This window comes from Osmerus eperlanus, chromosome 4 (assembly GCF_963692335.1).
Source record: "Osmerus eperlanus chromosome 4, fOsmEpe2.1, whole genome shotgun sequence".
NCBI classification, from domain to species: Eukaryota; Metazoa; Chordata; class Actinopteri; order Osmeriformes; family Osmeridae; genus Osmerus; species Osmerus eperlanus.
Window position 1 is genome coordinate 13933064 of NC_085021.1, and position 12292 is coordinate 13945355.

Here is a 12292-nt window from a genome sequence, read left to right on the forward strand (position 1 = left end):
CCTTGTGATTCCACCTGCAGTTCAGACAGCCTAAGAGTGGCTCCTGGGAATGCAGGCGCTGCCACGGGGCACAGCCCAATGAGAGCCCTCGCATGGGGCCGGATAACAAGGTGCTGACCCAGCTTATATAAAACGTAAGAAATGATGAGATGTTTTCTGCAGTGCATTTACATCCACGCGACACAACACTTGAGTATCCTGTACACGCAATAAAATACTGTATGGCCCTGCCCGTTTTATAGCACTTGCTCACTTAAAGGTGCTGAAAGAGAAATATCTAGTGAATCCATTGAATTATTTGACATCAATTGCAACAATAAAGCTCTTACATAATAGCCGCCCTTGCACTGTTATACAACATGTACGGTGTGCTGATGTCTGGTGTTTGTGTTACACAGTCAGGCACAGCCTCGCTCATGTGCGTGACAGAGCTGTGACTCTGGAGGTGAATCTCTGTGTTGTCCTCCCCCAGAGACCTGGCTTTGTCCCTCAGTACCGACCAGACTGGAACCTTATCCCTCCCCCTGCTCCACGCATCAATAATCTGCTGTATACACAAGGCTTTTTTTAATAAAGCGTCATGTGAAACTAATTTTCTGTCTATTTGTCCAGTCTGAGAAGGCTTCTGGATTGGGTTTCCTTTCCAGGGGATTCTCAGCCGGGCAGAGTTAGAAATTAAACTTTACTCTCGATCATGCTCTCTTTTCACACACACACACACACACACACACACACACACACACACACACACACACAAAGAAACACACAGGAGGTGGTGTGATGTGGTACGGAACCTGACTAGACAGAAATCTCTGGGGTTGCTAAGTAGGTTAGTGGCGTGTGACCCCTGCTGACCCTTCATGGCTAAGTCTGTTCTGCTGTTCTCACACTCCATCATCAGCCCTGCCTTCCTCTTCTCAAAACAATGTGTCATGTCCCTCAGACCCACAGGGAGACCCTGAGGACTGCAGCCAGGTGATGTGACTGCGTCCTCGAGAGAGAAGCTAAGTAAAGTTAGCATAGAAAGTGGCTGTAGAGGACAAAGGGGAAGGTCAGAAAAGCAGCCATTTCAGAGTATCATTCCATTCCATTCAATCCAGTGCCAAAGTACAGTACATTGGATTTGACTTAACAACCTCTTTCTCTCCTTTGAGAGAGTTGGCAGCGGGAATAAAAGGGGATAAGGTGCAGAATCCCACAGCTGCACCTTTACAGATAAACTTCTGACATCAAATGCCAAGCCTAGCTAATGCGCACACACACACACACACACATAGGCAATACATAGACACATGAAAAATAAATGCACCTATCCATTCATATGTTCTCATCACACATGCAAAGATCATCACTCAGTCAGCCTCAGCAAGCCCAGAGGATTTCTCTTTCCAAAGCTTCAGCGCATCAATGAAGGTTTCACTTCCTGATTCCTTCATTCCTCCAAATGAGGCGTCGCCTGTCAGTAGATCTCTCTCGTTCAAATGGCTCCCATAATTGCCTGTGTTGTGTGCTGGGCAAGGCTGGCGTCCAAAGCAAATATTTCCAAACGGAAAGGGGTTCTGGCACGGCCAGCAGAAGTGCTCATGTTATTTAGACATAAAACGTTTTTTTAAAATTCTCGAGAGGATGGAAAAAACCTGTCTTAATCAAGTTAAAAGGGCTGCCTCAGTTCTGAAAAATGAGACATCCCTTCGCTCTATCCTCGCTTCGTTCGAGGAGGAGAGCGAGAGAAGGAAGGTTCAAAAGGAGCGAGATTAAGAGATTGGTTGTGTTTGCAGAGGCCATGTCCGCTGGTTTCTCAGATAGCCTTGACTGTATATATAACATTTGGCCTTGTGCTCAGCTTTAAAACCATGTAAACATGGCGGTTGAGTTACAGAAACTCCTCGACCCTTATTTTGGAGAAGAGCTCCAGTCGTTTCTTTAAAGGGTTCAGTGACTCTGAGGGCGTTTATTGCTGACCTGGAGTCTGGAAGGGAAAAGTGAATATCGCTGTGTGTCCCCAGTTCTGTCTGTGTCTCTGTCCAGCAGACAGATGTGTCTCTGTGGTCTAGACAGGCCAGAGAGACACAGCCTGGGAAGAGCACGGCCATCAGCCTGTTTGGGCTTTTCATTTACAGGGGTTTATAGAAACGCATTCTTTAATAAGGCCCACATCCCACGCTCCCACATCCCCAGCCTCCACTCTCCAGCAGCCAGAGAGCCTGCTGGAGAGTGGAGGCTGGGGATGTGGGTGGCTGTAGGGGAGCGGTAGGTGAGCAGACATTAGCAGGATAAACATCCCCTTGGCTTCACTGAGCATCAGTAGGTGGGAAGGGGGCACAAAGCGGGGCCAAATTAAAACAAGATCTCTTCTTTTTTAAACAGGATTAGGGGGGATTTCCTCTTTCCTCTCCACCGCTCCTGAGTTCAGTGACACAGCGCAGTGTATCCACCCCCTTGACTGAGCGCTGACCACGGCGCCAGGTTAGAACAGAGCATGAGTGGTCGACACACTCACACACACAAATGTACACACACACACACTATGCCAAGGCATAAACAAACACTTAGAGCTAATCAGACATGTCAGAAGCGGCACTTGCACAAGCTGATATGTGGTCTCAGACACTCTCTCTCATGTGGATACACACATCTGAGAGTGTTAATGTGTGCTACTTGAGCTGGATAGTTTAGTTAACTTAATGTACATCCCGCAAGGGGTCTTAATGCGCAAACCAATGAAGCTGAATCTGCCTGTATTGCTGAGACTAATATGAGTCCACTGGTTGACCACAAAGTTATCGGATTCACATCTGCTACACAAACAAACAAATCTTCTGGTAAGCATTTTTATGTCAATTCTGTGGTGAGGCTCATTCTCATGCTAACATATAAACAGAACTAATACATTCTTGATTGAACTCAGGCTCTCAATGAGGCGCTTGTCTCCATGGTAACCCCTTTTCGGTAAATAAGCAGGAACTGACTTCCAGCTTCCCACTGGAATACATTCTAAATGAAAATCTAAGAGCTCATACCAAATGGTATTTCTCTCTTGCTCCAAAACAAGTCTGGAAGTATTTTAAAAACAAACGTGGGGATGAGTGATTGGATGGCCTGGCGTGTGCCAGGGAGGAGAGAGGCCCTGGGCGTCCAGGCCGTTTGTCAGCCAGATCCCAGGACACTGCACGCTTCCATCTCTAAACCTAATCTCAGACTTGAATTTCCCCGCCAGCCCTGCCAGTCTGTTCAGATGGAATTGTTCATTTCACGGTGAATGGGGTTGAACAATCCTGAAGGACAGAGTGTTGATGTACTCTTCAGGAGCCAGCTAATGCACCCATCTCCAATCTGCTATGCCACTCAACACTCCAACTTCCCCTCTGCCCTGAACTGAGGCAACTTAAGCCTCCTGCCCAAACCTGATCTGAGCATGTCACAACAGCAGCGAGCTGATTGCACTCTGGGGAGTGTGGGGGGATCAGGATCTGGAGTGTAGATGGTTACTGCTAAGCTCCGAGTAGCGAGGCCATGCTGTGGGACACCCCTGGATATGATAACCTTCACTCTGGGACAAGGCGACGCAAACGTTCTCCCCCCTGCATCCCTTCCTAACAGCCAGGAGATGACTAGGGCCTAGGGGGGACAGATGTGAGAGCACAAACATCATGGTTTGAAGGGGGAATCAAATGAGATCTGACTAGACTCTCACTAGTAAATGAGAGTGGTGGGATTATCATCACTACTTTAGAGTGAAGCAAATGCATTTAAAAGGGTGCTTCCAAGTGCGCTTCAAAAAGGCCATGAAGCCAATCAACGCGAATCTTTCTGAAGATTGCACTTTCCATCAGGACCCTGGTCAATAATGCATCAGGCTGTAGCCTCTGCGTTTGATTAGCCAGCCTTAGAACAAGATCCCCGGGGATTGAAGGAGCTGCTACACAGGCTCAACCAAGCGATCACTCAGAGAAGGCACAAAGGATTAGGGGGAGAGTACACCTTATCAAAAGGAGCTATTGCCATGGGTTTGACAAAGAAGTGCATCTGAAAGTTCTAAATATCATCGATCAAAGATGGTCCTATAAAAACACAACCTGATTATGTTGTGGCCTTGACAGAGAAAGTTAGCTCAACAAAGTACAGAATGTGCAGAGCATGTGCATGTGTCTGAAAAGACGTGTGTGCAGTCATGGTGCTTTGTAGAGGATCATACAAGGTCTTTAGGGAAGGTTAAAGTAATAAGGAATACATTTCCCCGAGGATTGGTCATGGAATTAAGTTCCACAGAATCAATACAAACCAAATCATTGTCTGTCAATAGAAAGCAAAAAGATCCATAGCTTGTTCAGCTCTATGTGTAAACAAACATGCACACAAACACACACAGACACACACACACCTATACTCTGAGCTCTACACAACTTAAATGTTTTTTTTTTTAAATCCACTTTAAGGCTGGAGGAGGGACAGAGGGTAGGAGCAAAGACAGCTTTTGGCAGTGTTGCTACCTGGGAAAAAACTGACATCTTAAGAGCCTATGACTGTCCACTCTGCCAGTTTTGACTAGCCCATGGTAGACATATCTGTAACTCAAGCCTCTATAATGTTTTTCTTCCGAGGCCAAAGGTTACAGAATATGTAATTAGTGGTTTTGTGGCTGTAAATCCATCCTAGCGTGTTTGTACAGATGTTAATGATATCTGGCACTAAAACAGTCTACTTAGTCCACTGGATCATACTGATCATGAGAAAGAGTTTGGGTTTCTCAAGGACCAGGAAAGTCAGTCAAATGTAGAGATGTAGGGACACTGGCACCTTGCATCTGGTTCCCACTGTTAAGACGATTTGGAAGTTGTTAAAAAAGCTAAGTTCTAAATAGATATGATGATTTAGTACCCAGTCTCATTCAATCCATCTTCAGAACAGACATGTTAGTCATGAAAATGTAATGGAGTTGTTTATGCTTGGCTTCCTAGCAGCATGCTTTGTCCCTGGGATCTGGAGAGCAGAAGGGCTCCCACAGAGCTCCAGGAGGTAAATTATATAAGGGTAGAGAGTCTCAATCCACACAGACAGGCCGACAGTGCTGCTGTTACACGACATGACATTGTTTCCACAAAGCTGGCTTCCTGATGTCTGTGTGAGCAGTCAGGTGGACCAGAGAAATCTGAGCGCCCAACCGAGGCCACAGCTTGCTTCACGCCCTGCCGACTCCCACCACTTCCATCGTTCGACATCGTCAAACTGATCTCAACATGCCCAATTACCTGGTATCATGTGGTGCGGGCAGAGGGCTGCAGGGGAATGCCCAGTTAGTAGTGCCTGCTCCTTGGTTTTTGATCTGGCTGTTAGACAGAGCTCCCCCTACTGGACAGGGCAGGACATGTTTGTGTTTGGAGCTGGAGTCTAAGACGCCGTCATTCCAATCTTAAATTGAGGTTTCATTTAAATTCAATAAACAGAACATTGGTAACCTTCTGTAAAAAATAATCAGTCATGGGTAGGGAGACAGGGCTCAGACCCAGTGTGAACCTAAGGAGGATCAGGTGGGCGTACAGTCCTCTGAAAGCGGCGACGCATCTGTTGAGCCCGGGTGTCTGCAGCCCAGCAAAATAACAGGGCTCTGATTGGTCTGACCTCCCCCAGTCCCCAGCTGCCCAGTCACTCGGGTTACGAGCCAGCAGGACTGAACGTCTGCTAAATGACTAAATGTAACTCCTCTCCGATGGCAGCAGTGTTCCAGGATGAATTTGGAGAAAAATATGAAACTCCAGCAGTCTTTTGCTCTCCTTCCTTTGTGGTGAGGATTATTCACTTAGCGTTTTAGAGAAGGGATGTATAATACATCAAATTCTTCAAATCCAACCCAACCACCAGGCTAGGCTAGAATAATTTACAACAGATAATAACAGAAAATGGTCTGCTGTTGAAGTAAATAGAACACTTCGGAATGATATCCCATTATGTAAGATTGTGTCAAATGAAATATTCATCCCAGTAACAAAGAAAAAATCAGCCTGTCATTGTCAAACATATTATACTAAAATAGCAAGTCAAGTACTTCGATAAAGTGAGGGTGAGTGTTTTATATCTTAAATCCCCTGAAAGGCATTGAGAGTTGTGAGTAGGAGGAATGTTTCTTAAGCAGAGAGAAAGAGAAGAGGAATGACTGGATAGTCTTCTCTGGCCTCTGGCACACAGATAATCCGTGCAGAAGAACAATGGCAGACGACAGTGGAACAAAACAAACACACATGAAAACACACACACACCGTTTTTGTGTGTGTGTATGTGTACAAATTCTAAGATAGAGAGAAATATATCAAAGAGACTGATGGATGCCAGGCTGTTTGAAGCAGTAGCAGCCACACAACCAGATACTCCAATTACACACCTGCATGCAAGGCAGCAAGTCATCCATGGTACAGGAAATTATCCACACACATCCAAATGGGCCTCGCTAAATGGCTTGGAAAATAACTCTACTCCAGACTGTGCATGTGTGTACTGATGTGTACTGTATGCATGTGTATGCATGTGTGTGTGTGTGTGTGTGTGTGTGTGCATATATGTTTCTTGAAATAGAATTTGTGAGAGAGATAGAAAAAAAGTGTTTGTGAAAGTGGCAGCATCCTTTTTATTTGATTTTACAAGCTAGTCAACAAAGGTTTTCGATTGATTATATACGACCAGTCTTTTTATATAAGCCTATAAACCTCGACTAGTTGAACCAAATCTTACTCAATGCACTCCTCTATAATAACCTCATAGCAACAAACAACATCAAAGCTTTGGATGTCAATTTAACAGCTTCAAGCTGGGGTAGAAACCACCATGGAGGAGAACTCTGAGGGCATCCCGTTTGACTTTGGAGCAAAATAACAAGAGAATGTAAGATAGGTAGAACAGGATAGATAGAGAGATAGAGCGAGAGAGAGAGAGAGAGAGAGAGAGAGAGAGAGAGGGAAAGAAAGAGAGACAGAGAGAGAGAGAGAGAGAGAGAGAGAGAGAGAGAGAGAGAGAGAGAGAGAGAGAGAGAGAGAGAGAGAGAGAGGGAGAGAGAGAGGGAGGTCCTAGTCCATGTACCTATGTTTATCAGCTTCTATAAGTCTAAGACATTCCCTTCATTTTGTAACCTTTTAAGTTAAATGTGTGCTTCAAGGGGCTAATATGAATTGCACACTGGTGTAATATTAAACCATGGGAAAGTACGGTCTACTGACGACTCACTCTGAGCCCTGAGCTCAGGGTCAAGCGCTTCATAAATTCACCCCTTTTTGCCAGACTTGTTTAAGAAGCTTTTTTTTCTTTTTTTTCTTTTTTGTGGCTTTCATTGTGAGAGTTGTGAGAGTCTACCTGTTATATGGAAGAAGGAAATAGTTGTCAAATAGAGTAGTCAAAAAATCACACATTAGTCTTGCAAAAAGACATCTTCCCATACTGTTTTACATGCTTTGTTACCAGCCATCCTGGCTGGGGGAGTACTGTAAGTTATGCAACAACATGGATCATGTCAAGTTCAATATATTGGCCAAAACATATGCAATTATATTGGAACAAGACTGCTCCTACAGAGCCTCACTTCTGTGAGCCGCTCTCTCCTTCAGTTCAATTCATCGTCACTGTAGAGGCTTACAAACTGAGAAGCACAGACTCACGCACAAATACGTCCATGCGCACAAGCAGAACTCACCTAGGCAGTTGTGTCCGTCGTGTGCTAGACGGAAGCCATCGTAGCACGTACATCTATAGTTCCCCGGGATGTTGATGCAGTCATGGACGCAGCCACCAGTATACTCCGTGGCACACTCGTCTAGATCTGCACAGAGAAACAGGAAGAGGAGAAAGGGAACAAGGGGTCATTATGACATGGTACTCACAGTGAATCAGTCCAATAAGGGCTAATATGCATCTCAGTACACAGACAATCACCAGGAGGTCTTCATTGAAGTAATAGGATTGTTATTACTACTAGTGAGACGATAACAAGTGAGAGAGACAGAAAAAAAGCAAGATTGAGATTGCTGAGGGTATCAGTAACCCTGAGTAGAAGCAGACCTACAGCTGAAACAACAGCTTGCCGCAGATGAGAGGAAAGGAGAGGAGGGGAGAGAAGAAGTAAAGAAATGAAGAAGAGAACAGAAAAGAGGAGAGAAAGGGAGAGATACAGCCTACTTCACATCATCCTCTTTTGGCTTGTTCGAGGCAGAGGATGGGCCCACTCTGTATAGTTGCCTGGGCTCAGGGCTTAAACGGAGCTGACAGCAGAGGGATGGGACAGAAGCACTGCACTCTCCCTACCCCCGCCACACCTTCTTTGGGCTTCTGCTACAAGACTTGGCTCCCCCACAAGCACAGAGCTGATGCACTGAACGTTCACTCTCATCTACCACAGCCACAGAGAGACAGACAAGACAGACACTTGGCACTCTCCTCTACCATGAACTTGTTCCACAGTGCTGTGCTGGTCCCATATCACAGAGGTGATGTACCAATGTCACTCTCACTGTCCTTAAAACTGAGATCTCCAAAAACAAGGTCCCCTTGTAATTTCTACTCCGGTCCCCTGATTGTGTAGAAAGTAATGAAAGAAAGACAATGGGCTGTAATCACATAGTTTCTTCTCTCTATTCTTAATGAACACTATACAGTGCACCATCATGCTGTATTGGTGTCTGCTTAACCCTTCATTGACAATACAGAACTATGAAGCCAAACGAACACGCATCAAGTCCCTACAGATAGGATGATGCCTGCCTAAACTCCCAACCACTCCCTAAAAAAGCAGGGACAAAGGGAACATCAACCACTGGGACCACATTTAAATAAATGTGATATACTATAAATTATTGAACGTAAATGCATAACTGGTCAGAGTTCCTCCCCCACAGGGGAGTTATGCAAGAACAAGGGCCATGTATTTGCATAACTCCCCTCATATTTCCACATCCACACCTCTTCATCCTCCATCGGAAGGGAGATGCGGCAGATGTTAGGACAGCAGTAATTCTACCTCAGTATACACACACACGACTAGACCCTCCGGCCCGGGTTTTGGCAGAGGTTTGGTAGTTTGTATCAGCAAGACCAGATGTAGATTGGTAATTCAGAATGTGCTGAATTACCTTTATTCATTGGCAAATCAATGGAATGAAAATCTAGCTGCATATACTCAGTTGCCCCAGGTGCTGTCTGAATTGCCTTTGATGAGTCCTTAACAGTATACAATATGGGTGAGCCTAGACAAACTGCTATGTGAGCTAACACTCTTCTATCTCTCTGGCCCTCTCATTCTCTCTCTTTAGTTTCAAGCATTGCACCAGCAATGAACACAAATATTTTCATATTAGCTCTGTAAAGTAAAAGTAAAGAGTAAAAAAATAATTTGTAAATATGGCAGTGATGCTAATAAAATGGATGAGCCTGATGATCAGAGAGTTGTATACCCCCTCAAAGGCCTACTCGACTAGAGAAACAAAGTGTGTGTCTGACAGGCTGCTCAGCCCTGGGCTGTGGAAACATCCCTGAGTGTTTGACAGGCCACCTCACAACTGTTTTATCCACTATCTTCATTTTACTCGCTAACATGTGCAGGGAATTTAATGCTTAATTTCATCTTGTACAAAATAGCAGTCTGCACCTGGCTTTTTTTCCTGTCACCCCCACCCTCCCTTGCCAATTCTGAAGAGTCTTAAAAGAGTTTGAAAACTAATGAGTCATGATGAGTAACATAATGAGTTAAGCAAGACAAGATCTTTTTCCTGCTTGCCAAGGACCCTGCTGCTTGCATCTTAATGAAATAAGCATGTCACTGTAACAACTTAAAGGTACAATAGGTGGGATTCACCTCAGTAAAAAAAAGTTATATCCTCTATAAACATGTTGTGTAAGTTAATGAGACCCTCTGAGAGTTGTTTAGCAACACAGACAGGTCAGTGCCAGTGAAACTTTTGAATTGTGCCACTACTTTCCAGCCAATTATGTTGCAGCAATCCTTGTACCAGCCAATCGCCTTCGGCAAGGCGGGCCTTCCTCCTGACTTATTTTGTGAAACCACTGTCAATCAAATTAGAGCTGGAGGAAAGTGCAGGTGTTCAGACAAGAATTGGGGGCATTATTTCACATAATTTGAATTAGGTTTCTGATGTAACCTATTTCAGCTTTAAGTTCAAATTTCCATTAGTCTGTCACAGTAGGGACACACACTGAAACACATCGTACTATGCCAACTCTACAAAATGTTATCAATTTAATTGTGCAAAAAGAAACACCATATTCCTCTGCCCATTTAAATCTCTTACTTCATGTATCACGTCAGGAGAAAGCAGAGAGCTGTGGCACGCTTCAGTAAATAAATATGTGAGCGTATGTTTGTGTCCTTGACATCTTACCTTCACAATGCTTTCCGTCTCCCTTGTAGCCCGACTTGCAGATACATTTGTATGATTTGAGTGTATTTTGGCAGATGGCATCAATGCTGCAGTTGTCAAGAGCCTCAGCACACTCATCCACATCTATAGAAGAGAGAGACAAAGGTGAAAACAAGGGGACAAAGTTGAAACTGGGATACAAGCAATAACAAGCCTTGTCTGATGACCCTCTTCCCTGCACTACCTTTGAAGACCTATACATCAAAACCAAGGAGCTGAATGTTTACAAATTGCTTTTGTAACATAGGGTTGACATCACCCCGACCTTAGAAGATGTTCTCCACAAATACAGCTATATGAAGTACATATCAGACCCAACCATCCGGAGAACACAACCAGACACAATTCTGCTAGGATAAACTGCTACACAGCCGTGTTTTCAACAGTTTAATAGTTCTCAGAAAACCATTGCACAAATAAACATGTAAATCATGCATTACTTGAAGAACCATTGCTTCATAATGACAAACAACCATCTGTGTAACCACTAACAAATAACCGTTCTATCATTGATTGACCTGTGGTGACCTCTAACTGACTGGTGCCGGTGCTGAGAATCTGCACTGCTCATACATATAGGTCACTGAAACTCAACAGGAAACAATGTTTTCATTTGGATGATCAAAATCTCAGCTGGTGGAGTTGAAGTAGCTCTGATCTAAGAACAAGTAGATGAAGTGGTACAATTTAGGAAACCTTGTTCTCACAAAAGAGAGTCCAGAAATGGTTTTGATTAAAAGGGAAAATAGACAACGGTGCTGAGGTTTGTCCTTCCTCCCCAGGCCGTGCCTCCCCAGGCCGTGCCTCCCCAGGCCGTGCCTCCCCAGGCCGTGCCTCCCCAGGCCGTGCCTCCCCAGGCCGTGCCTCCCCAGGCCGTGCCTCCCCAGGCTTGCCTCCCCAGGCTGTGCCTCATGGAGACCCTAATCCCACCTGATCCCAGTTAACTAGCCCAGGTGTTTGGGATTACCCCCAGCACACTAGGGAAGGGGGACTTAACAAGGTTTACATAGCCTCCACTATCGACCCTTATCACAATCCCTCTGCAGGGGCTGGCTGATCCCAGGGGGGAAGACGACCTGCAAGAGCCCCTCAGCTACTCATTCATTCAGCCTGGAAGACATGGCTTCCCTGGCCACAGAGGACAATGAATCTGCAAAGCACTTTGGAAACTTTGTATAGCTTGAGCTTTTTACTATACTTTTTCAAAGAGAACGATACCAACACATGCTTTATCCTTGACCTGGATATAAATATGTACAGTATCTGTTTAGGGTTGTCACTGTATCAGTGTAGTGTTCTATTAATATTGGAACAGCAAAAACGAACGAAAAAAAAAGTGGCCTTATTAGGATCCTTTTCTCAGTCCTCATGCAAGCATTTAGCAGCAAGATGATTGTAATGGTCCCAAAGCTGCATATTGATTGATATTATGTTCTAACAATGAGAATACTCTGGGGTAAGAGTGCAGGCGTGGTCTTTCTCCACATTGATTGTCCTCCACAAGGAGAAAGTGGAACAACTAGCATGTGCAATTGTTTCTCCAAGCCAAAAGCGATATTCAACATAATAAAAGATCAATCTTGTTGTCAGTTTTAAGGTTCTAAGTCTCTGTGGTAATTAATATTCATTAAAACAAAACCTACAGATTTCCTCTTTTCCATGTGACCTCACTGTTCCCATCTGGGCCATCATCCCGTCCAGATCATTAGCTGGGGCAGCTTCACTGTGTTTTACTGGCACGGTTTTCACCAAAACCATCAAATTAATCGATATATATATATTTATAGCTTTCTAACTATGTTGAACGACATAGTTTTACAAAAAGACAAATAATATCTGTTTAAGCTTTTGTGTACAGTACACCATACTGTTTCATCACA

The 12292-nt window shown here is 44.5% G+C and overlaps 1 protein-coding gene across 4 annotated transcripts in view; it reads right to left on the reverse strand.

Moving 5' to 3' along the window:
• The window catches only part of scube3 (signal peptide, CUB domain, EGF-like 3), a 57032-nt gene that overhangs the window by 34022 nt on the left and 10718 nt on the right, over window positions 1–12292 (reverse strand). For all 4 annotated transcript variants that reach the window (XM_062459317.1, XM_062459320.1, XM_062459318.1 and 1 more), the window contains exons 2-3: window positions 10374–10496; window positions 7676–7801 (exon numbers count right to left, since the gene is read on the reverse strand). In XM_062459317.1, coding sequence (XP_062315301.1) covers window positions 7676–7801; window positions 10374–10496 — 249 coding nt within the window. The remainder of the gene's footprint in view (window positions 1–7675; window positions 7802–10373; window positions 10497–12292) is intronic.